The sequence below is a fragment of the Diorhabda carinulata genome, chromosome 3 (assembly GCF_026250575.1).
Source record: "Diorhabda carinulata isolate Delta chromosome 3, icDioCari1.1, whole genome shotgun sequence".
NCBI lineage: Eukaryota > Metazoa > Arthropoda > Insecta > Coleoptera > Chrysomelidae > Diorhabda > Diorhabda carinulata.
Window position 1 is genome coordinate 23,222,076 of NC_079462.1, and position 22,474 is coordinate 23,244,549.

The 22,474-nt window shown below is 31.1% G+C and overlaps 2 protein-coding genes across 9 annotated transcripts in view; one reads left to right on the plus strand and one right to left on the minus strand.

Moving 5' to 3' along the window:
* LOC130891024 (protein phosphatase 1 regulatory subunit 12A) overlaps positions 1–11,755 on the minus strand; it is a 68,224-nt gene extending 56,469 nt beyond the window's left edge. For 2 of the 7 annotated variants that reach the window (XM_057795499.1, XM_057795496.1), the window contains exon 1: positions 11,365–11,704. In XM_057795499.1, coding sequence (XP_057651482.1) covers positions 11,365–11,613 — 249 coding nt within the window. In that variant the 5' untranslated portion in view covers positions 11,614–11,704. Of the gene's footprint in view, positions 1–11,364 lie in introns of all 7 variants that reach the window. The other 5 variants (XM_057795497.1, XM_057795495.1, XM_057795501.1 and 2 more) reach the window with 4 other exon arrangements.
* Positions 11,756–12,027: 272 nt separating this feature from the next.
* On the plus strand, positions 12,028–18,978 carry LOC130891144 (zinc finger protein on ecdysone puffs-like). Of its 2 annotated transcripts, none has more exons than XM_057795726.1 (9): positions 12,028–12,252; positions 12,369–12,568; positions 13,194–13,253; positions 13,782–14,095; positions 15,872–16,149; positions 16,206–16,456; positions 16,645–16,741; positions 17,986–18,376; positions 18,655–18,978. In XM_057795726.1, the coding sequence occupies exons 2-9, from the start codon at positions 12,371–12,373 to the stop codon at positions 18,755–18,757; spliced, it is 1,692 nt and encodes a 563-aa protein (XP_057651709.1). In that variant the 5' UTR covers positions 12,028–12,252; positions 12,369–12,370; the 3' UTR covers positions 18,758–18,978. The 2 variants fall into 2 exon arrangements, with proteins under 2 accessions (XP_057651709.1, XP_057651707.1); XM_057795724.1 differs by having other exon boundaries at positions 12,030–12,252; positions 15,857–16,149.
* The last annotated feature ends 3,496 nt before the right edge of the window (positions 18,979–22,474 follow it).

Genomic DNA, 22,474 nt, shown 5'->3' on the forward strand with positions numbered 1-22,474 from the left:
GGTAATGGGAATATAAGATTGTTGAGGATTTATGTTGCACGCAGGAGCTGATAATAAAAATATTTATCACGCATGTAGCATCAGTGAAAAGGCCAATATTGTTATCAGAGGTTCTGATACCGATATACTCGTGATGATGCTTGGTAATATGCATAAGTTGAAAAATACTTTTTCACATATCTGGAATAGGATAGGAATGGGTAAGTTACAGATGTCACAGGAATTCATGAACATCTAAGCGAACTAACGCGCAGAAGCTTATTTGGCTTCCATGCTTTCACTGGCTGTGATTATAATCCTTCATTTTATAGAAAGAAGAAACTTTCCTCTTTATTGAAGAAAAACACTAGTTATCAAGAAGCTTCTGCAGCTCTTGGTATTCATAATTTAACAGAGGATGGAATGAATGGAATCTTCCATATTATCCAGAAATTTACATGTGAAATATATAATTTGAAGGAATGCATAGAAGTAAATGATGCCAGATTTCAGCTGTATGTTGATACTTATAAGGCTGCCGATATCGACGAACAATTTAGTATTAAAGTCCGCAATTTTGATGGAAGCAGTTTACCACCGTGCAGAAGCGAGTTGTAATATTTGGAATAATGCTGATAAACATCAAGACACATATTTCTTCAAATGGTTCAATGGAGATAAACTGTCATCATTTGTATCCGATTCGGTCCAATATCAATCAAATCAATGAAACGCAATAAAATATTTTGTTCTTAAACTTGGAAGATGTAGAGCGCTGCATTGAATCAACGGAAGTCGATCGCGACGAAGAGTAGTAAATAATTTTGATTCTTTTTGCCAACGTTTTTTTATTTTATATTTCAATTTCGAGTTGTTCGTTTTGTTAGAATAAAATAAATATCAAAATCATTATAATTGTAAGTGGAAACATTTTGTTGCTTTCTGTATAAAAAATAATATGTCCATGATTTAAAATAAAATTAATAAATTGTAAAATTTTAAAAAATCATGCTTCTTCATTAGCACGACTGAGTAAGAACTACGTGGTTTGCCTGCATCATAGAACCGACTATGTGTCTGCATTTGTAAATCTATGTATATAATAATAAAATAAGTATAATATATAAATTGCAGCTTTGCTGAAATAATGTAAATTTGTATAAAATTGTAAAAAGTAACTTTGAAATTTTTCTATAGGTACAAATAATTATATATTTTAAGATATGAAAACGATATGCTGCGATCACGTTTTGAAAGTCAATATTTAAGCCTCTCGGCACGCTCAAAGGAACCCTCGATGGGAATAGTGAACTTCCATTTTACCAACGGAAGGTGAAACAGTATACCTGGCATTAATATGAAGTTTGATACTATACTGTAAGTTTGTGGAAGACTGGCTTTCAGTCTATAAAGTTTACGTTAGACGCGCATCGTTCGTTATGATATCGAAGCCTCAACATTTTCTATAACTATAGCAAAGAACACTTAATAAGGAATCTATTAACAAAAAATTGTGATGTAAGTTTTTTCCATAACGTCAAAAAAATTTAAGGTTGAGCGCCATAACACTTTTTTGTTAATAAGTTCCTTATCGAGTGTCCTTTGCTATAGTTAAAGAAACTTTTGAGGCTTCGATATCAAAACGAACAATACGCGATATCGTTCTAACGTAAACTATAAATTTTTTTGATGTTATTAAAAAAACTTACTTCACAATTTTTTTGTTAATATTATCCTTATTAATTCTTCACAGTCTGGATTAATAGAACACTTTTGCGGTATATTTATAATGCGAAAACCTAACTTAGTTATAGATCTTCCAATATCAATTGCAGATTATAAAAACCCTCGCCGACAATTTTGTTTCATCTACCATAGGCGTAGATACCTCATTTTATAAATTTATTATTTTCATAAATACTTTTGAAAGTACTCGTTAAAAGGCAAACGAATCAATATAAATTGAACGGCATTAGACGGCGTTATTTTAGACAGATTTACTTAATTGTAGTCCTACATGGAACTTTAAAAATCATTATTATACTTCGATAACTTGCTACAACTGAATATTAAATTATAAAACGTTAATAGACGAGTAAAATGTACCTGCCTGTAAGGGAGTTTGGTTTAAATAGTTACCAGACGTGAACTGAGCTTTTTTTGAACCCCATTCGTTTTTTCTTTCTGGAAAACGAAATTTTGGATGCAAAAACTATAAGGAAAAATAGATTCTTTGGAAATAAAAGAAAAGGCCACTGCTAATCGCAGACTGTTAGGCAGGAATATTTGGAAGAAATTGTGTCCATACAGCTTCGGCCAATAGAAATGCGTTCATTTTTACGATTCGATGTTTTCATTGGTAAACAGTGGAGATGATGAGTCCACGTGGACCGACGGTTTGTTATGTGTTTACCGAATATTATAAAGGGAGTAAATATTGATTGTTCCTCGCATAACTGTCTTCAGCAATTGATATTGGAAGAACTATAATTACAATCGGTATACAGTCGCCTAAAATAAGGTTTTCGAACAAAAACACGTAATAGAAGTCAGCTGTGACAAAACTGAATCAAAATAATATTTTTTTAAAAATGAGGGTCCATAAATATAAATAAAAATCATCACAAAATTTGTGTGACAAAAACTAGGTTAACCAGTGTTATCTATTTTAAAAGAATTCCAAAATGAACATCCTTTTATAAAGTTGTTGTCTGTTATAATACAACTTTGTTAATTGTTTTTCTTCTTAAAACAGTTTCTCCGAATCAATTTGTGTTTATTGTATTTGGTATCGTTAAAAATTGTTTTTGTTATTTCATGTACATATATTGTTATGGAAGGTTCAAATCTTCATTATCCTTCAGGAGATCATTTCTTTCAACAACATTCTTTCTTTTTGTTGATGAATCGTCTTGATTTTAAAATTCTTCTGTTGTGGAGCGAATCAATGAAAGTAAGAAATATTGCTCTGCAGTATTCATGGACATTAGCCATGCTTTTGATGAAGTCTGGTACAAAAGCCTCCTAAGTTAACCCTCTAACAGAAAGATTGGATCCGACCCCAGTGAGTCTGTTTTGTTTATAACTCCCCTTTCCTTTTTTCTGAGAGTTCTCAAGTTCCCAGCTACCCTACTAGCCAGTTGTCCCTAGAACGCCAAGGAGGCCACGCCAGTGTGGTGAGTGACCTTCAGCTACCCTCTCTATACGAATCCTATATTAGCCGCGCTCGGGTTGGATCCGACCCTACCTTATTATTAAAGTCAGGAGAGAATTCAACCCCATATTGATGCTTATAATACATCTAAGTTTTGTTCTCTTTTCTAATATCTTACTAAAATGGCGCATCAACTCCTTAGAACTCCTGACGAGAAATACGAGTTCTTCCGACAGGAGGCTGAGTCGGAGGATGGCGACAATATCGATTCAGAAAACTTTTCAGAAACCGAGGATGATGTATTATCTAATACTGATGACAAGGATGATGCATTTCATTGTGCGGCAGGAATAGCCGAATTTGATAGTTTTCAGTCAGATGTAGATGATTTTGAGATAGGTAAAGATTTAGAGACAATATGGATCAACAAACCCTTCCATTCAAAATTTTCTAGGACACCAGCGTCAAATATTATTACTCCCTGGTCCACGTGGGGAAGCAAGGGGGTCACTAGTGAATTGGAAATATTTTTATTATTTATAGATTCGAAAATTTAGGCAAAAGTACAATACAGTCCAGGGGTTTCTTTCACCAACAGAGAGCGTTGAAATAAAAGGTTTGATGGGCCTTCTCTTCACGAGTGGTGTCCTAAAAAATTCTATGCTAAGTTTAGGTGTTATGTTCTCAGCAACCTATAAACCTCCGGTATTCCGTTACATTTTGTTCTTTTTATTTCGAAACAGCTGACACTATAATTGTTTTATACAATTAATAAGAAATGTTTCTCATTTAATTCCTATCTCTAGAATTTCTAAAGCACTTAAATTTCTAGTTGATGACTGAATCTATTGATATATACTATGTTTTAAATAACTTTCTAGAGAATATTTCTATTAAGTTCCTATTTTCTTCCAAAGTACTTTATATTCTTACTTATTGACTATACGTCCGCTTTTTTCACCGGACAACGGACCGCGTTTTTTGCCGGATTCGCGATGGTGTATAATTTATAATAGATGTGTGTACACGCAACGGACATCGGTCCGGCGGTGTTTATTCTTGTGCAAATAGTAGACCAATACGAATTTTTTTCCTTATTATTCATTTCACACGTGCGTATCTTCTGATTACCAGTTGAAAACTATTAACATCCATGCGGTAAATAAATATATATGTATACAAAAAACGGACCAATTCCAATGAAGCAGGTCTGTCGTATATCAAAGAATAAATAAATTAATACACGGAAAAACATACAGAAAAACTAAAGAGGGCCTCCAAATGCGTTCGCGAAAAGAATAGAGAATAAACTACGCGTATTGCGAAGGTTGAAACGAAAAGTCTCGTTAGATTTAGTGCTAAGAATACATAAAAATGCTTTAAGTCAAAAATAGTCAATACTTAAGTATCTGACCAACTTTAAAATCACTGACTGTCTCCTCTACACGTCCTGTCTTTTAAATTGTATCTATACATACATGTATATAGTACACAGTTATTTTTAAAATTAATTTATATATTCCATTTCACTGAACTCATATAAAAAATATTTTAATAGAATAAACAATCTCACCGATTATTAAACTGTGTATGTGTGGAGTGCGGTAGTAGAGTAAAAATATGGCTGTATAATAGTACATCTGACGTCAATGACAAGTAAAAATAGCAAAGATAGACGAGTCAGATATATTTCAAACTGAATCTTGGTTATTGGTATATGATATGAGCTTTAAAGTTCGTTTATAAAACATACTTTGTTTATTTATTTACAATAAACGTTTACAGTTTATTAATGCAATAACGAAGTGATCGATCTGCAGATCTTGTGTTAATGACGTAGCATTGAACAAAAATATTGGTTCTTTTAAATATACTGAATAAGCAATTATTTATTTAAATTATAACAACAAAAAATTTCATCGAAAATTCTTTTTTTGCTGTTAAAAATATTTACGCAAAAACTTTTGCAGTAGATTGAACTTTTAGAGCACATTATCCAGATTGAAGATAACAACCCTAAACTATACATTTTGAAGGCATTAACTGCTTCTTTGAACAATGGAAATGTGTCGAAATATAAGGTTGATAACTAAGTACTTTCGGTTTTTACTGATAGAGACCGTTGCTTTATTTTTTGAATAACTTATGTTAGTGCTGTACTTCGCTGTTTGTCACGTGATTCTGATCACTTTGCCGTAACTTTAGAACCGACTAGTTCGTGATTTATATTAAAGTTACTAGGTGTGGGTTAATTTTAAATTGTATAAAAAATTTCGTTCTGGAAATTTTTCTCTCAAAGATTAGCAACGTTCTGGTCGGCTTACTGAAGTTGGTGATGACCAAATCAAAGTCATAATTAAAGAGGATTGTCATATAACATCTTAAAATGTCTTGGGCTAGTTATATAGTTGATATTTGAGTACTTTACGAATTGAAAGAAATTATTTTACCACAAATAATCAACATTTGCGAAATGCACCTTAAACGAAATGAATCCGATTCTTTCTTGAAAAGAATCATTACTGGTGATGAAAAATGGGTCCATAGTTCGAAAACGATTATGGACCAAACACGATAAACCAGCACAAACTACATCGAAAGTTGAAAAACAATAAAAAAAGCTCATGATGTCATTTTGGTGTGATTACAAAGTTTTTGTGTTTTTTGAGCTGCTTCTAAGGAACCAAACGATCAATTCTGATGTTTGCTGTCAACAGTTGATGAAACTGGATGAAGCAATTAAAGAAAAAAGTCCAGAATTGTTAAATTGGAAAGGTTTAGTGTTCCACTATGATAATGCAAGACCTTACACATCTTTGGCAACTCGTGGGAAACTATTGAAGCTTGGCAGAATTCTTTGAATGGTCATACTTTCCCAAATGACGATGACCTTCAATCGCACCTGGTTCAGTTTTTTGCTGATAACGACCAGAAATTATTTTATCTTATTCTACAAAACCAATTACTTAGTTACCAACCCATTAATTTGTATTTCTATTTCTTATTGAGGATCAACAAAATTTTAATCAAATTTTATCAGTTGGCATACTAGCAAGTCAAGAAAATGTACCTACTACGTCCAAAATACTATAAAAGCAATAATCAAACGTGACTACAGAAGGTGGAGAATATATATAACCGTATCAGGTACATGTTTAGAAAACATAACTGCTCACCAATTTGCTAATCAATATATAAATATCTCTACAAAGTACTTAGGAATGCATCTGGACTCGAAGCTCGCGTGAAAAAAACTTATAATTAAAAAACGCACGATTTACGAGTAAGGGAATTATACGGGCCAATTGGCCAAGCTACCATTGAAAAAAATCTTTTACTATACAAAACCATCATCAAACCCACTTGGAAGTATGGTATTGAGCTATGGAGGTGCGTCCACAAATCAAATGTACCTATAATCAAGTCTATTATACTCAATTCAACGTATATTAAGCTGCGGGGGCTATTTTTGAGAGCACGTTGCGGGCCCAGTTTATAATTTGTTGCTAATTTTTTACTTGATAATTGATTTTGTTTCTCCAGCCGCTCCCGAGTAATAACTGGCTAAATATCTCGAAAGAGAGACAAGCTAGCAACAGGAACTAACATATTTTTTGTCTATAGAAAATTCCAAATCTCACCTCTACATGTCGAACTCACTATCGCGACCACTTGCAGAATTAAATCACGGCAAATAAGTGATATCTCGAAAGCGCCATGAGCTGGCAATACAAAACAGGCGGCATATTTTGTGGTTAGACAAGACGCTTGCTTTTTAAAATTTCTTGATAAAGCTATTTTATAGCGACTGTATAAAAACAAAATATGCCGAGGAGTAACTAACTCTAGTCTCGAGATAAAGCAAATGGCTGCCGTAGCTTAATATCGTAGTAGCAAGGGTAGTTTTGACTGGCAGCGAAAGTTCCGGAATATTCCATATTAGACAATCTTGAAGCAACAAATTAGCTAGCAAAATATGCCGTCAAGTCTGCGTAGTAAACTATTTTCGCTGTACAGTGGCTGCCGTTGTTTAATACCGGAGAAGTAAGTGGTGGGTTTGGCGTTTAGCGAATGTTTTTGGAGGTTTTTTTAATTGAAAGAGTTATCAAGTAAACCTGGCACCCTAAGTTAATATTACAGTAGGGGACCATTTCTCGGGAGCCTCATTTTTACCGCCTAGTAACCCTCTAGGTATTTTTCTTTCCCATATATTTCTTCCTTCCTATGCTTTGTTAAGAATCCACATTTCGCCTCTATAGCTCACTTATTATTGTTTTGTATAGATGTAGCTTTGTCTTTCTGGAGATTTTTTGAGATCTTATTATCTCATTCAACGCCTCCAACTGTTTACTTCCCCTCGTCATCCTCGCTTCCAGATTTTCTCCCTCGTCACCGTCGTCCTTGATAACAACCCCAAGATATACATAGCTTTGAACTTGTTCTAAGCTCATTGGCTTTTCTTCGTTCAGTTGTATTGTCAAACTTCTCACTGCTTATTTCCTTTGTGGTGTTGTCATTATCATGAACTTCGATTTATCTTGGTTGACTCGTAGATTCATTGTCTCTGCCATTTCTATGAAGGCTCTGCAGGTTTCCTTAAACTCGTTTTTGGATGTTGGAAGGATTATTACATCGTCTGCATATGCAAGTAGTTGCGTTGTTCTTGTTTTTAGTGCCCCTATTCTGTTCAAACCGATTTCACGTACTATCCATTCTAATACTATATTAAACAACATAGTAGATAAAAGATCTCCTTGTTTTAATCCTGTGTTGGTCTGGAAACATTTTGATATCCTTTGATTTAGCTTTCCCTTTTTGTATGCTCAAGTGTAATTTTCTTAAGACCTATAAGCTTTTTTGGAATACTCAGATCGTTCATAATGCTGAACAAATGGTTTCTGTTCACAGTATCTTAAGCTTGTTGGAAATCTATGAAGACTGAGTAAATTGACAGATCATATTCAAACCCCATTCTTTGCGTTTGCCTCAGAGTGAAAATATGGTCTGTAACTGATCTTCTAGATCTAAACCCGCATTGGTAGTTTGAGCACTTTGTATACATTAGGTTGATATAATATTTTGTAATTCATTGTATTTCTATTATACTGTACTATTTATGTAAAATTATTTAATTTCCTCTGTTAAATTAATTGCGAACTCAAAATTCAATATTCCATATTTGCTTATAGTACAAATACTCACGGCGAAAATATTTTGTATGATCTTTGTTCAATGAATGACAATATGATGAAACAAAATTATGAGTTAAATTAACCATATTGTTTGTAAATATGTTGGCAAATTTCAGAAATACAATCATTGACTTTTATTTATTATTCATTTGTTAATGATAGCTTATCAACTGTTAAATTCATTCAGTGTGAGTAATGAGATAACAGTCGTCAATTTCTAGTATTTTATTTTCAAAATAACAAAACATTATTGGAATGTGTTAGTTGAAAATTTACAGATTTTTTCAATATTTGTATAAATGGGCTTGAAGTTTTATAACATATTACTTCTACTTTTTAGTTCAGACCAACCAAACCTCACCATCAAACATAATATACAAATGGCTGCTGATAATATGACTCATAGAAATATCTTGAAGACATATGAAGCCTTTCCAATAAATTAGAAGATGTGATAAATTGTCATTAAAAGCACAGTTTGTTTTAGACTTTCTCAGTCAATAGCCACAGATGTGCGGCAGCTTAACTTCAAAAACTTTTTTTTGTCAAAAGCCACCTTACATATAAAATTAATAAAATATATAAAAAGAAATGACCAATTGTAGATTTGCTAGATGTGCTATTGGAAGAAATTTATGGTACATAGGAACAAATTCCATAAAATGAAGTTTGTTAAATAATTAATTAATATGAAAAATGTCATAAATAATTAATCTTGTTGATAAATTATTGTTTGGTCTTCTTGTCATAATCGCTTGAAAATAATGTAGATTGTAAAAAATAAATTAAAAAAGTTATTCAAGAAAGAACTAAGTTAACGATAATAAAAAAAATGTGAATAAAGATGAAAAACAATATTAAAAAAATCTTATCAGAATAAAAACTCAGATAAATATTTCTCAGCTGTTCAGCTATAATTTTATTGTAAATTGGATCATTTCCCCCTTACTTAATGAGATTTGTAGCTCGTTTAAAGTATTTTGTTTTAAATAACTCCAAAGAAACAAATAATTCATCTTATTTTTCAATATTACAATACCTGAGATTATGCAAATGAATAAACAACAAAAACAAGCCTCACTCACACTCTCTCACTATTCTCTTATAAAATGACTTCCATGAAGCAGTTAAGTTTATTATGATTTATCTTAATTATATTGAAATTTACAATGTAGAAGTAAGTTGGTTAAGGTGTTTATGCAGAAACTTCTATGTTCTATAAAATTTATTCATATATACAGAAGAATATTTGTTTTTGTTGTATTTTCATGAATAATATTATTTGACACCTCTGTCACAAAGCAAATTTATTCAAGTTAATAATAAAAGGTCCAAGAAATAACAAATATAAGGGAACTTCCAGTTTTATTGTCTTTCAATAGTTTCTTCTATATAAATATACAGTTGTTCCAAAAAGAAATGAAAAATTAGAAAAAACACTAATGAAGATTCCATAAATGTGACAGCACAAATCAGCAACTATACATACATCTTTGTCAATCATAAAGTAGTGGTACAACATTCTTCCCAAAATAAAAATCTAAATGAATACTGATTTTATATAAAAAGACTCGCTCAAATCTCATTATAACTATTTTTTAAGTACCTTGAAATTATTTTTGCCAAATATTATTATAATTGAAAGTTTTTCTTTTTCATTTCATTATTTTTAATAACCAATAAATGGTTAGTGTTTTGTAACAATTTACTTTATATTTGCAAATATTTAATTCAAAAATACGGGAATTTCTATTTATTTTTGGTGCACATATATCAGAATGAACAAACAAAAAATTACTTTTTATAGTAACCTTGTGAATGCCAATTTTTAAATAATCAGTTATGAAATGGTTATGTTTGCACCGACCCTGATTATCATTATCTGGAAAGTGTTATGTTATGTTCCCGTTTTTCATTTTTAGCAAATGGGTTATTAATTTTAGATATAACAGTGTGTGAGAAATGGAAAAAATATACATCAATTTACAATGATTCGACACTGACATGAAAGCGTCGGCTGCTAGTTTCTGAGTTATATTGGCAATAATTACTATGCTTTATAATGTTGACACAGGGTTTGATCAAAATACACTTTAACAAAATATTTTCACATACCTGTTAATAACAGGATAATATATTTATAAGCTTATTTCAATATATGCTTTGTAGATCAAGTTAAAGCATAATAATGAATAAATATTGGATCATATAACCTTTAAGACTTATTTGGAAAATTGCACTTAAAACAATTTACAAAAAGGAAAGATGTTTAGAATTAAAAAAATTGAGAAAAATTTAAAGAGAACTTCTTTTAGATTGAATACTTTCAAAGTATTATATATTATAATCTTAATTATAAATCCCTTTTATTCCAAGTGAACTAATAGATTTTTATATCAATAAGTAGAAATACAATAAAAATATAGATAGGTGTGTAAACACAGTGGGGAATAAATCTGTTGTCATTAAACAAATGTTCACTTATAACAGCTCCAATTTTAATTGTTGGTATTAATAAACAATTGCATTTTATAGATAAAAGTATTGATATTATATAGACCTTATTTTGTGGTTTATTTTCAATGTATCAATTAAATATGACTCAATATATAATTATAGAAAAAAATGCAAATGTTAATGAGGTTTTTGCAGTTAAATAGCTACTTATTAATCAATGTTATGTTTTATCTATTCAATTATTTATATGAAGCTAAAAGCAGACCAATATTAAGTAACCGTTTTATAAGTCAAATAAATAAATCAAACGAGCCCTATAAAATTGATTGATACCAAGAAAAATCTGATCAATATAATGGTATACTTTAGTCTGTTACAATTCTACTACTGTATTTCTACTAACTATAAATAAACTATGGAGTCTGTACTTTTGTTTACTTATTTTTTTCTTCATTTGGGATAGTATTATACTCCGAATGTGAAGATTTTCGTCAGCTGTAGTAGCCATATTGACGAAATTTACGTCATTTAAATCCAGGGCACTTTCTGCTACAGGTGGAATTTTCAAAATCAATTTATTACCTGATGCAAGGCAGTTAATCCATCTACATTAGCAGTGTTAATGTCGGCTCCTTTATGTAACAATTCCAGCACTTCTTTTTTATCACCAGCAGCACAAGCGGCCAGAAACACACATCCCGACGAAAATTTGATTTTACGAGTTTTTTGTTTCGGTGTCACTGGTTCCCGATTAGTATCCGATTCTTCCCAACGTTTCAACTGATCAGCCCTTTTGAAAAGAGCTGAAGTAGATCGAGTCTCTAACGACATGATTATTTAATAGTTTTAGATTACACACGATCAGACACCATTACGGATAATATAAAGTTTATAAATTCTTGACGCACATAACAGAGGGTGCGGTTGGCAAACTGCAAAATAAACTTCAAACTCCACTGCCATCTTAAAAGGCATAAAGGAACTAATTTCAGCTATTTTTTAGTATGTTACATTTGTGAGTATATCAGAAAACATGAACTATTGACGTTTCGGAGAAAATAAAATGAGTTAATCATCTCAATTTTTACTTCACATTTTTTATATTCTCGTTCAGAATTAAATTAAATTGAACATCAAAGTATGGTTAAATGAGAAATTTTCTTTAACAACATTCCACCAATCCATACCTTCCTAATTCACAGAATGTAAATTAAACTTTGAGCTCTGTGGTCTAATCATTATGTCATGTCATTGTCAAGTAGTTGGGAAAGGTAGACTTCCCTTTCCTTTCTTCTTGAACATTTAAAGCAGAAGGTTGTTGTTGGATGGTTATCCAAAAATATTGTTATAGTATTCGTTTTTCGAGTATATCAGTGAAATATTTTGATTAGATATAATTTTAGGAAGCATTTATTCCTAAAATTATCACCTGTTTGATTTTGTAGTATCTAGTGTCTTTATATAATACAGGTGAGTGAATTATACCCCGGCCATTTTGTTCTCATGTGGCGTCTAGCTTGGCGTTACAATTCTTCACAGCACAAGTCAAAAGAACTACGCAGATAAAAAGTATATTATTTGACTAGGTATGGTCAGAGGAAGGGGTTATTCTTCAAGAGGTTACCGGGGTTCCAGGGGAAACCCTTCTTGGAACGGAAGCTCTAGCCGTGGAGAATATTCAAGCAAGTACAACTCCTTTGATTCTAGAAGTCCCTATGATTCAAAACCGAAATATTCCAGTTCCGAACGATTTTCAAGGAACGATGATTATCGTCCTTATCGATCGGTAAGTCCATTATATGTATAAATTTTTGTTGTCGTTACCTTATTTCTTATTAGTATATTTTGCAGAAAAATGAAAAAACTTGTTGTGTTTTTGTTATTTCTACTAATTATTTCTTGTTAATTTGATTGTGAATAAATTATAATTGATACAATACATTCAATTCTCACTACTTTAATATTTTCAATTTTTTTGAGGGTCACGACCTATTGAAATTTAAAAACACTTCAAATTCGTAGGTTACGATATCCAAGAAATTACCCTATAAAGGCTAGTACAGTAGTGAGATTCATATTTGGATAAAAAACACTCAATGTTGTTACGTATTTACAATTTATTCAATTTTGAACGGAAAATTAAATTATGAAGAACATTATTTTTCTTTATTTTCTTCATTCTTTTTCTTTAAAATAACGCTAGGTATAACATATTGAAATATATAAATATAATTTATGTGGAATTTGTTTTAAGATATGATATAGTAGAGCAAAAGACAAGCACAGAGATAGTAATATAAACAGAGTGATTAGAAATATGGTAATGTTGTATTAGGTAATGTGAAAATTTTATTGTATTTTTGAAAAACTGAAAATAATTTGTCAATGTATGGAAATAATCATTATTTCAGGAATACAGTAGCATGGACCGTGATAGAAGATCCCCAGATCGCAAGAGAATTAGAATAGATGTAAGTATTAGAATTGGAAAGTTTTTAATTTTCACAGGTTATTGAAGGCAGAAGGATATTTTACTTATTAACCAGTTTCTTGGTTGAATATAAAGTGATATTAAGACTTGAGATGAATATTGGTGAATAACTATAAAGATCAATATTGGCCTTAGAATGACAAACACCAGAAATTGTAGATTATTCAGAAAAAAAAGATATTGAACCTTGGCACTAGAAAGTGTTTAAATGGGCCAGAAATTTGCTGAAATCTGACATAATTTCAAAAAATGCCACTTATTACTAGAGAATAATGATTTCAAATTGCCACCTGTTTGATATTGAAATATAAAAAATAATGAAAGCTCTCGAAAATATTTAAATCATAGCCCAGATCAATAGAGAGATTACAGATTCTTCAAAACATATTTTATTAACAACGAATAGGTACTTAAAATTTGAAGTACTTGATGGGGGCTTTGAAAGTTTGGCAATTGGTGGTGAGAGCCCTTTAACAAACTGATTGTGCTCTTAATCTATGTTGTCCAGGCTCCTAGCTCCAGACATGATAGTTACTATGGTTCAAGCAGCAGACGTGACCCTCCGTCATACTCTGATAGAAGGGCTCTATCAGTTGAACGACATTCTTCATCTTTGTTTCCGAGAAGAGATGAGGTGCATAGATCATCACCCCCGAAGAGGGGGTCTTACCGCGGAAGATTGAGTTCTAGAGGTTCGAGGGGTTTAAGAGGTAGAGATCGTGCAATGAAGAGACGTCTTCTTGAAAGTTCATATACTATACGCAGGAGAATACCACGCATTTCAGACTACTCTAGGAAGCTTAAGATAGCTAGAATTCGGAGGTAAATAAAAGATTTTATTCATTGATTCTAGGAACAAAAATATGACAGTTTGTGATATTTGTGACTACATCTTTTATAAAACAATGGAGCACTGGATTGTAGATTTTATTATACTAAATAAAACACCTTTCGATTTGCTTTTTCATTTAGAAAAGCAGGTTAAGATACAAAAAGATTTCCAGTGTGGGAGTAGTGTCCAATGTATTACGATTATTTGGAGAAGAAAATTTTTTTCATATTTTGAGGTGACCCATTAAGTTAGTTGATACAATAAGTATTTTATTCTTGGTAAACTGATCTTGATTATATTGATTTCCAATAATGATAATGAAACGAGTGGAAACATTTTATCCAATTGCTAAAAAGATGATACAATTGAAAGTTTTGTGTCTTCTAATAAAAAATAAAGAAATCAAATATAAATAATAACTGATCAGGAATAATTTCAAGTATTTTCATCACGTCGACCCCATATGGATAACATAAAGCACTGTTTTAAACTTTTAAAGCTTGACCATGTTTAGCAGTTGGTATGTAGCACCCTGTTTGACAGTTTAGAAATGGTTCATATTTATTTTGACTAAAATGCAGAATTGTGAAATTTTAACTCAAAATATTTAAACCAGCCTTCTTTTTGTTTATTCAAGGATTATTGAACCTATTGGATTCAATAACATCTTATGACATTTTATCAGTCATGTATTAAAATCTGCCTCAATTTTCCTCGATGTTATACATGGAGATCCTGTCAGCTTTTTAACTTTCCAATATGTTTTGACTTTGACTTTCTAATTTCCTCATTAAGGCTTTGGCTTGAAAAATGTTTAACATCAAACCTCAATTAAAATATAAAAATATGTAAACCATTTCTCATCACAAGTATGAGATGATATATGACTGGGAAAGTATACTTTTCAAATATTTTTTCTATTTTTGTGGTTTAAATTGCAGTTTCTGTAAGATATAAGCAGTTGAGGAGGAGTAGTTTCAGCTTGACACTAATAAGTCACCTCAAAATATTATAATTTTTACCAAAGAGGTAAATAAAAACAACATTTATTAATACAACTACTGTAAGTCGTTTCATAAAGACTAAAACCAGCAAATTTTCTAAATACATGAGTATTTTATGTATAATCATACAGTCTGCCTTAATTTTTTCATGAACTAATAAATAGACTTGGACATTTTTTTCAATAAGATAGTTATCAAGAATGAACTACAGCCAAATAAAAACAGAGATGAAGATATGGATACAATAAGACATTTTGGATAGCAGTTTCCAGATTAATGAAGATTATTTTGAAAGAAAATTGTCTACTTGTATGAAATGAGAAAAAACGAATAAAATTCTTCACAGAAGACTATGGAAGATTATCTGGTTCTAATTTTTTAGGTGTTTTCATTTGTGTAAATCGATGTAACCTGCTGGAAATTGAGTATTATTGCAAAACAATAAAAGAAGACAAAAATACATTGTTGTTGCACAGCCAATACATTCACTTTTCAGTAGGGTATTACCTAATTAACAAGTAATATCTGTAAATAAAATTTTTTACACTTCACAGTTGATGGAAACTGTAATGACAAAAATGTTTATCTTCATGAAATATTCGTAATATTTTATACATTGGAAATTTATCAAAAATTTGAAAAAAGAATAGTATTTCATGTATCATTAAGTTTTTTAATTAGTAGTTTTTTAGAGCTATCAAACCCTATGCAATTTTTTCCATTTCAAAGTTTATTAATTTTTAATAGTTCAATAAATGCCAGGAGAGGTGCCATTCGGGGAACTAAGATTAAAGAAGAATCTGGAAATGAAAATAATGAAGAAACAGAAAAAGCCGAAGATAGCGAAAATAAGGTCAAAGATGAAAAAGAAGCCGAGGGAGACGAGAAGAAGAAGCGTAGCTCTAAAGCTTTCATAAAATTGCAGTGTCCTCACTGCCACATGAAAGCTTTGACTTTCCGAAGATACGAGGCTCATTTACTGACCAGAACTCACATTATTGCCATGAAAAAGATTGCATATAAACAAAAGGCCATTTTGGGTAAATACTAAATCAAGTCTGCTTGTAAGTTGTGTCTCATATTCTTTCTATTTCAGCACAAATGCGGTTAGCTCAAAGGAACACCCAAAACGAATTGGAAAAGAACAACACTGAAGAACTTGCAGTAAAGACTAGTTATTGTCCTCTTTGCAAGCTCAATTACAAACAGAAAAAGTCTGTCCACCAAGAAACTGACGCTCATAAGAATATGAAAAAGTTTTTGATGCCATTCTGTAAAGTTTGCAACATTGCTTTTAAAAGTCCCATGGTTTATGAGGCTCATTGTTGCTCTGTCGATCACATTAAAGTAAGTAACCTAACATGAATAATTTGAAACTAAAATAGAAGCAATTTTTCTAACATGATGCTTAACCATCTTTTGGGTCTGAAAACAAATGAATGATATTTTTTTTCAATACTGATTTATTCACTTCTATTTAATGTTGAAGTTTGTTTTGATATTAGAAATTAATACTTGACTTACTTTGGACTTAGCGTAAACAACGAATGGAAGATAGTGATGTCACTGGGGAAGAGGACAATCTTGAAAATTTCACCACAATTGATTCTGTTGGAGATCTTGAAGGAGAAGGTAAATTAAATATAATTTTATTTTATGAATATTATATAAATTACAAACATATTCTAAACGAGGTTAGGTAGGTTATTCTTATTTCTCTTGTAACTTGGTTTTGCCTATGTTTGTTGAATCTTTATCCATATAGTTGGGACCCCAGTATGCCGAAAACAATTACACTATCTGTTTAAGAAAGAAAAACAGTGACAACTGTCTCAGAGAATATGGGAAATTGGTAGGTAGTGGTTTCCAGGAAGAGTAGCAGATGTAAGGACATTAAACACCATGGTTTCAGGATATTAGTTATCACTTTGATAGATCCATGAATTACAAGCGTCAGTTCTAGTATGGGCAAACCTAGTGGAGATGTAGTCGAAGAGCTCTTCAATTGATGTTTGATGCTACATTCGTTGCATTATATGAGTATGGAAAATACAATGACAGTGTTCCACTGATTGTTTGCAAGTAATATTGTTTAAAATAGAACTGGAGTTCCATCAGAGGCTTACATATTTTAAAGTCAGTATCCAGTGAAAAGCATGTGGGGTCCCGTGTTGGCTATAAGAGTTAATGAGGAGATGGAAAAAATATTGACCTGGTCAATTGCTGTATTGTTGAGATTCCATGGATCAAAATGGAAGATCAATTGTAATAGTCTAGTGTTGGCAGTTGTGTTGAAGATATGAAAATGCAATAGGTTTGAGATAGAATTGAATGAGTTCAACAAGTTGTTAGTCCTGTCAGTGGTTATTCCTTTACAAATCATTCAAGAAGACAATGTATAAAAACACAATAGATTTTGATATCAGGATTTATTCTTCTTTTCCTTGTAACTTGGCCTATATATTAGATTGTTTTACTAAAAGTTGAATAATTTTTTGTTTGTTTGATTTGATGGAATTGCTCTGGGGTTTACAAATAACAATTACAGTGGAAGGTAAAATCATTTCAAAAATGTTACATGGTGGTTAAATTGGGTGTTGCAGATTCATCACTTCCTAATTTTACTTTAACATTTATAGTAAATTGTAGTGCCTTATAAAGAAGTACGAGTTTTTTCCTTTAGTTTCATTGAACCTCGTTATTTTTTTTTGTCCACTTAGTGTACTATATTCGTTTAAAAAACATGATGCTTGACCATCTTTCGGGTCTGAGTTTTATACTGAAAGACATATTTTTTATCACTGACCAAATTTTTCTACAAAATTTGATATTTTTCAAATTATCTTATGTTTTAAATGTATTAAATACGCTTGTAGCTTCTGGTAATGAAGAAAAGAAAGATGACGATGCTCAACCAGCCAATGTTGGTATTGAAAAGATCCACAAAATTGAAGCATATTATTGCGAACTGTGTAAAATGTATCTTCAAAGAGGTGAAGAATCTGATACGCCTAAAATTTTATCTCGACATTGCAAACAACGTGTACATATGAGTCGGTATATGCGCGAGGAGAAACGTATCAAAGAAGAACCTAAAGAAGAAACTGCACTTGAGGATTCAAAGAAAGAAGATGACGAATCCAAGGATGATAAACTTTGGGCAGATGTTGATAAAGATTTAGGTGATATTTTGGCAGAGGCAGAGACTGGAAATAAAAGTTCAGATGAAGACGAAGATTCTCATGTTAATGGTGAACGATATGATAGGTAAACTTACATCTTTTTCACATTTTTTTTGCCTTGTTCATTGGGCAAGGGGTATTAGATATCATATTCTAAATACCTCTAATCACACAAGGCTATATTATCACCTTGTTTAATCCCAGTATGCATTTTATTGTTTAACTGATTCATGGCGAGGTAACAAACGTTTAATTTATGGTGTCTTTTCTCTTGTAATTTCAAATTAACTAAAAATACTGCTATATAAATGTAAACCAGGAAGAATGTGCCAGTTTTATGAAGTTTTTCTATTCGTTTTTTAGGTTCAAACTAAGCGAGAAAACTGAGGAAGAAAAAATAATGGGTGTTGATGAGGAAGGAATATTGGATAAGTTGGTTATAAATGATACAGCTAATAAAAAATAAATTATTTAATTACAGTATTTAGTCTTAGTGAAAATTATAGTTACAATGTGAATCTTAAATAAGTGTAACTTCGAGAATAATGTTCAATCTGTTTATTCAGGTATTTTTTTTCACTGCTCCATAATTTTCGTTTGTTAAATTATTATAAATATTTCATTTTGATAATTAGTGTGTTGTGACATTTGTAATACAGTAAATAATAAATAGACGTTGTAAAAGTATTTTTTAGTTCTACTTGTTTTCTGTAGTTCATGTTTTCTATTCTTACAAAAGAAAATGTGAAACCTATTTAAAATTGTTTTATTCTTGAATCAAAACCAAAGGCTGCCTTTTATGTAATGACCCAAGAATTATACTGTTTGTGGTTTATCTGCCTCAAATGTTTCATATTCATCGCAAATTCAAGTCTTGCCAAAATTATATCGACATAGTCCTAATAGTCTAGTCAACAAGTGCTTTTTAGATCTAAAGCTTTTTTGCTGGTTCATAAAAATATGGTGGAGTTGTCATTCGATTCGTAATCGCACGTAGGAAGTTTTTGAAAAAAGATACACTCCCAAAAATTATAAACATTAACTAAAATATCTTCTATCTCAAAAACTAATTGAGATGTTCTGAATCTGAAAAAAGATTCGATATGTTCTATGGTTATTCTGGGAACCTACTCCAAGACAATATCAAATCAACAATAGTTTTATATTGTTTTTAATACGGTAATTCCGTAGCGCTTATTTGGTCTTAGATTATAAAAGACGTATGTTGGTTGGGAAGACTGAATATAAATTCTGTTCCGAATGTATTCTAGGTATGTTTGTGGTTATTAAGAATATTAACTCTCATTACGCGTTCCTTTCATGCACTGAGCAATAACGTCACTATCTGAGTATAAGATATTATTCACATTACTGAGGACCTCAGTTTACTTGAATGTAAATGGAAAGCAGCTAATATCTCATTTTATATCTTCTTCACCATCATCGACTTAGGGATTTTAATAAAAAATCTTATAGTGAACATATCATTTTTTAAATTACTTCTATTCAGATTATTATAGAATTATATTATTGTATAATTCAATCATTTGTATTTTGAAATTCTGTTCAGTGTACTTCATATTTTTAAAAATCAATTTTGTTAGTGTTTTCTAAAAATGGATTACATTACGAAAACCATAATTCTCGTATCTTTTTTATTTGTTTCAAAATACAAGAAAAAGTCTTATCACAAACTGTTATAATCATCAATTTTTAAATGAAATCTTGATAAAGTATATGAAATTTACTTCACAGTTGTTGCTATCAAACTCTTCAGTATTTTTCAATTTTTATAGATGTAGGATGATTTCTGTAGTTTTTGTAAGAGAAAAAATCAAGTAAGCCCCTAACATTCATTCTTTGAATGAATAACGGGTTCTTACAGTTCGCTATAAAATCAACCCAATCGTTGCATGTAAAAACTCGTCCTTTCTATGCTGCTGTGTTTTCCGTCGACTTCCATATTTGTATAGCCATCGAAGAGATTGTGATTGATTTTGGTGATGTTAAGGATTGTTTTTGGACACCAAATGTATATCGACAACATATTCACAGTTAACATCTTGGTTGTTCTTCTAATAAACTCCCTAAGTAAAGTCAAGATGCCATTTCATTCCCCCATCCCCCTGTTCTCCACATCTGCCCATAACATTCATCACGTTTTATTGTTAGGACTACCATGAATGATGAAGAGCTCCCAAAAATAGAAGATCTAGGAGTTTGTCAATCTGGGAAGTAAATGGAGTTACGTTTTTGTAGCTCCACACAATAAAAGGACTTAAGTCCCTCACAATCTTTGCTTTGTTGTAAAAACTAATGTTTTGAGGACATATGTTTTTATAGAGTTTGTAAAAATAAACAATAATCAATAAAAACTCCAATTTGAATTTACGTTCATTTAGCTCTGAGGTAAAGAACATGATAACACATTTCACTGCAAAGAGAAAACTGAAATATGGGCAAGTTTGTGAGAAAATTTATTTGATCTAATGGCTTGATCGTATGCCCATTTGTTTTATCAAAACAAAAAGTTTGTCAACAAAAATTGACCTGTACAAGTACTTAAGTGAAAGTGTTAATTAAACCCCCAGTGCAGTTCATGATACTACCAGTGATTCTACTTACACCAAACAATCAAAAGGACACTGAAATGTCCTTTTTTTGTGAGATTGTAATACGTTTCAAAGAATTGTGGATTTTATTATCAATCATATTTATGAGAATTACTAGAAATGCATTTTTTTCTAAAATGCTATATGATTAAAAGTTATAAACACAAACGTAAATGCCTCAAACATATGCCATCACGACTGCTATGATTTGGATATTAATGCAACTCTGCAGTTCAGTCAAAAATTAATCTGATAATAATAATACACTCGTCAAATAATTGTCAGCTGCCATTCTACCCAATAAACAAAATTGGCAACTTATTCACACATATTAAAGACAAAACACCTAAACTCTAGCATTCCAATGTGATTTATAAAATAAATTGTTTAGATTGCAATAAGAGTTACATTGGTGTATGACTAAACAGTAGTTGAAAATCCATAATATACCAGCATGAATATAATAAAAACAAAAAAGATAAAAGAGCTCTGGCCCAACATCATTTCACCGATGATCACAACTTTAATTTAGATTATGTGAAAATTCTTAAAAAGGAACATAAATACACAAAAACCATCAGTGAATTGATACTACATAAAATGATGCAGTTATTAACTGATGTGGCCAATTTCGGGGTTCAATTCAACCATCTTTTGAATATTTATAAGTCAACACAATCAAACCGGACTAAATAGGGTCCTTGCAGTGGTCGGTAATTTGGGTATTGAACATATGCAAAAATTTATACATCACTTCTTATTTATGAATTTAGGTTGAATTGAATATTATAAATTGATGATAATTTGAGAAAACATGTTTCTATTGGTTACTGAGGTTGTGACGTAGAAAGTAAGTAAATACTGAAACGTGGTCGATGATTGTCGCCTTTCAAACTCCATTCTGTTATTGTGACTGGAGGTAATTGGTTGTTTAGTTTAGTTTCAAAGACTATTCTAATTGAAATGATGGCCGAAATAGGATTTATCGAAGCAAGATCGGACAATGTACCTAAGGTAGATACATTCATGGTTACTACGTTCTTTGCTAAAAATCAATTATTTACTTCGGCTGAAACACGTGGAGTAAAAGCAGATATACTACTAATTAGACTTTCTTTAGTAATGTCATTATATTGTTTGCTTGAACTTCATTAAAATGTAGTCATAAAGATGATAGCTTTGAAGATTATGTTAAGATTAAAACTTTCGATGCTGAAACATTTGTATTAGCTTTCAGTACTGTTTACTTACTTTCTACGTCAGACTCAGTCATGTGAAAACAAATACGTTTTGGTGCGTCATTTAGGTAATTAAATTTATTTTTTTTATGAACTAATATACCGTTTAAAAAATTGAAAAATAGTATGTGATTAAGAACGATGTACTAAGCGTAGTTAAGATATAAAAAAAAGTATGCAAAAACCCTATTCCAACAGTTTTTACCGTTCATGCTTTTGATAAGTTTGGAAATATTATCTTAACAGCAAAATTATCTCTTCGTGTTCTATACAATACTGTTTTATACAACAATGTCCTTATTTGTTTATAGTTTGTCTTTGATGCAGTATGCC

Bases quoted from the DNA above. Each gene is read 5' to 3' on its own strand.
- LOC130891144 (XM_057795724.1), top strand. From the start codon at position 12,371: ATGGTCAGAGGAAGGGGTTATTCTTCAAGAGGTTACCGGGGTTCCAGG. The intron at 12,569-13,193 runs GTAAGTCCATTA...TCATTATTTCAG, and splicing joins ATTATCGTCCTTATCGATCG to GAATACAGTAGCATGGACCG. The intron at 13,254-13,781 runs GTAAGTATTAGA...TATGTTGTCCAG, and splicing joins GCAAGAGAATTAGAATAGAT to GCTCCTAGCTCCAGACATGA.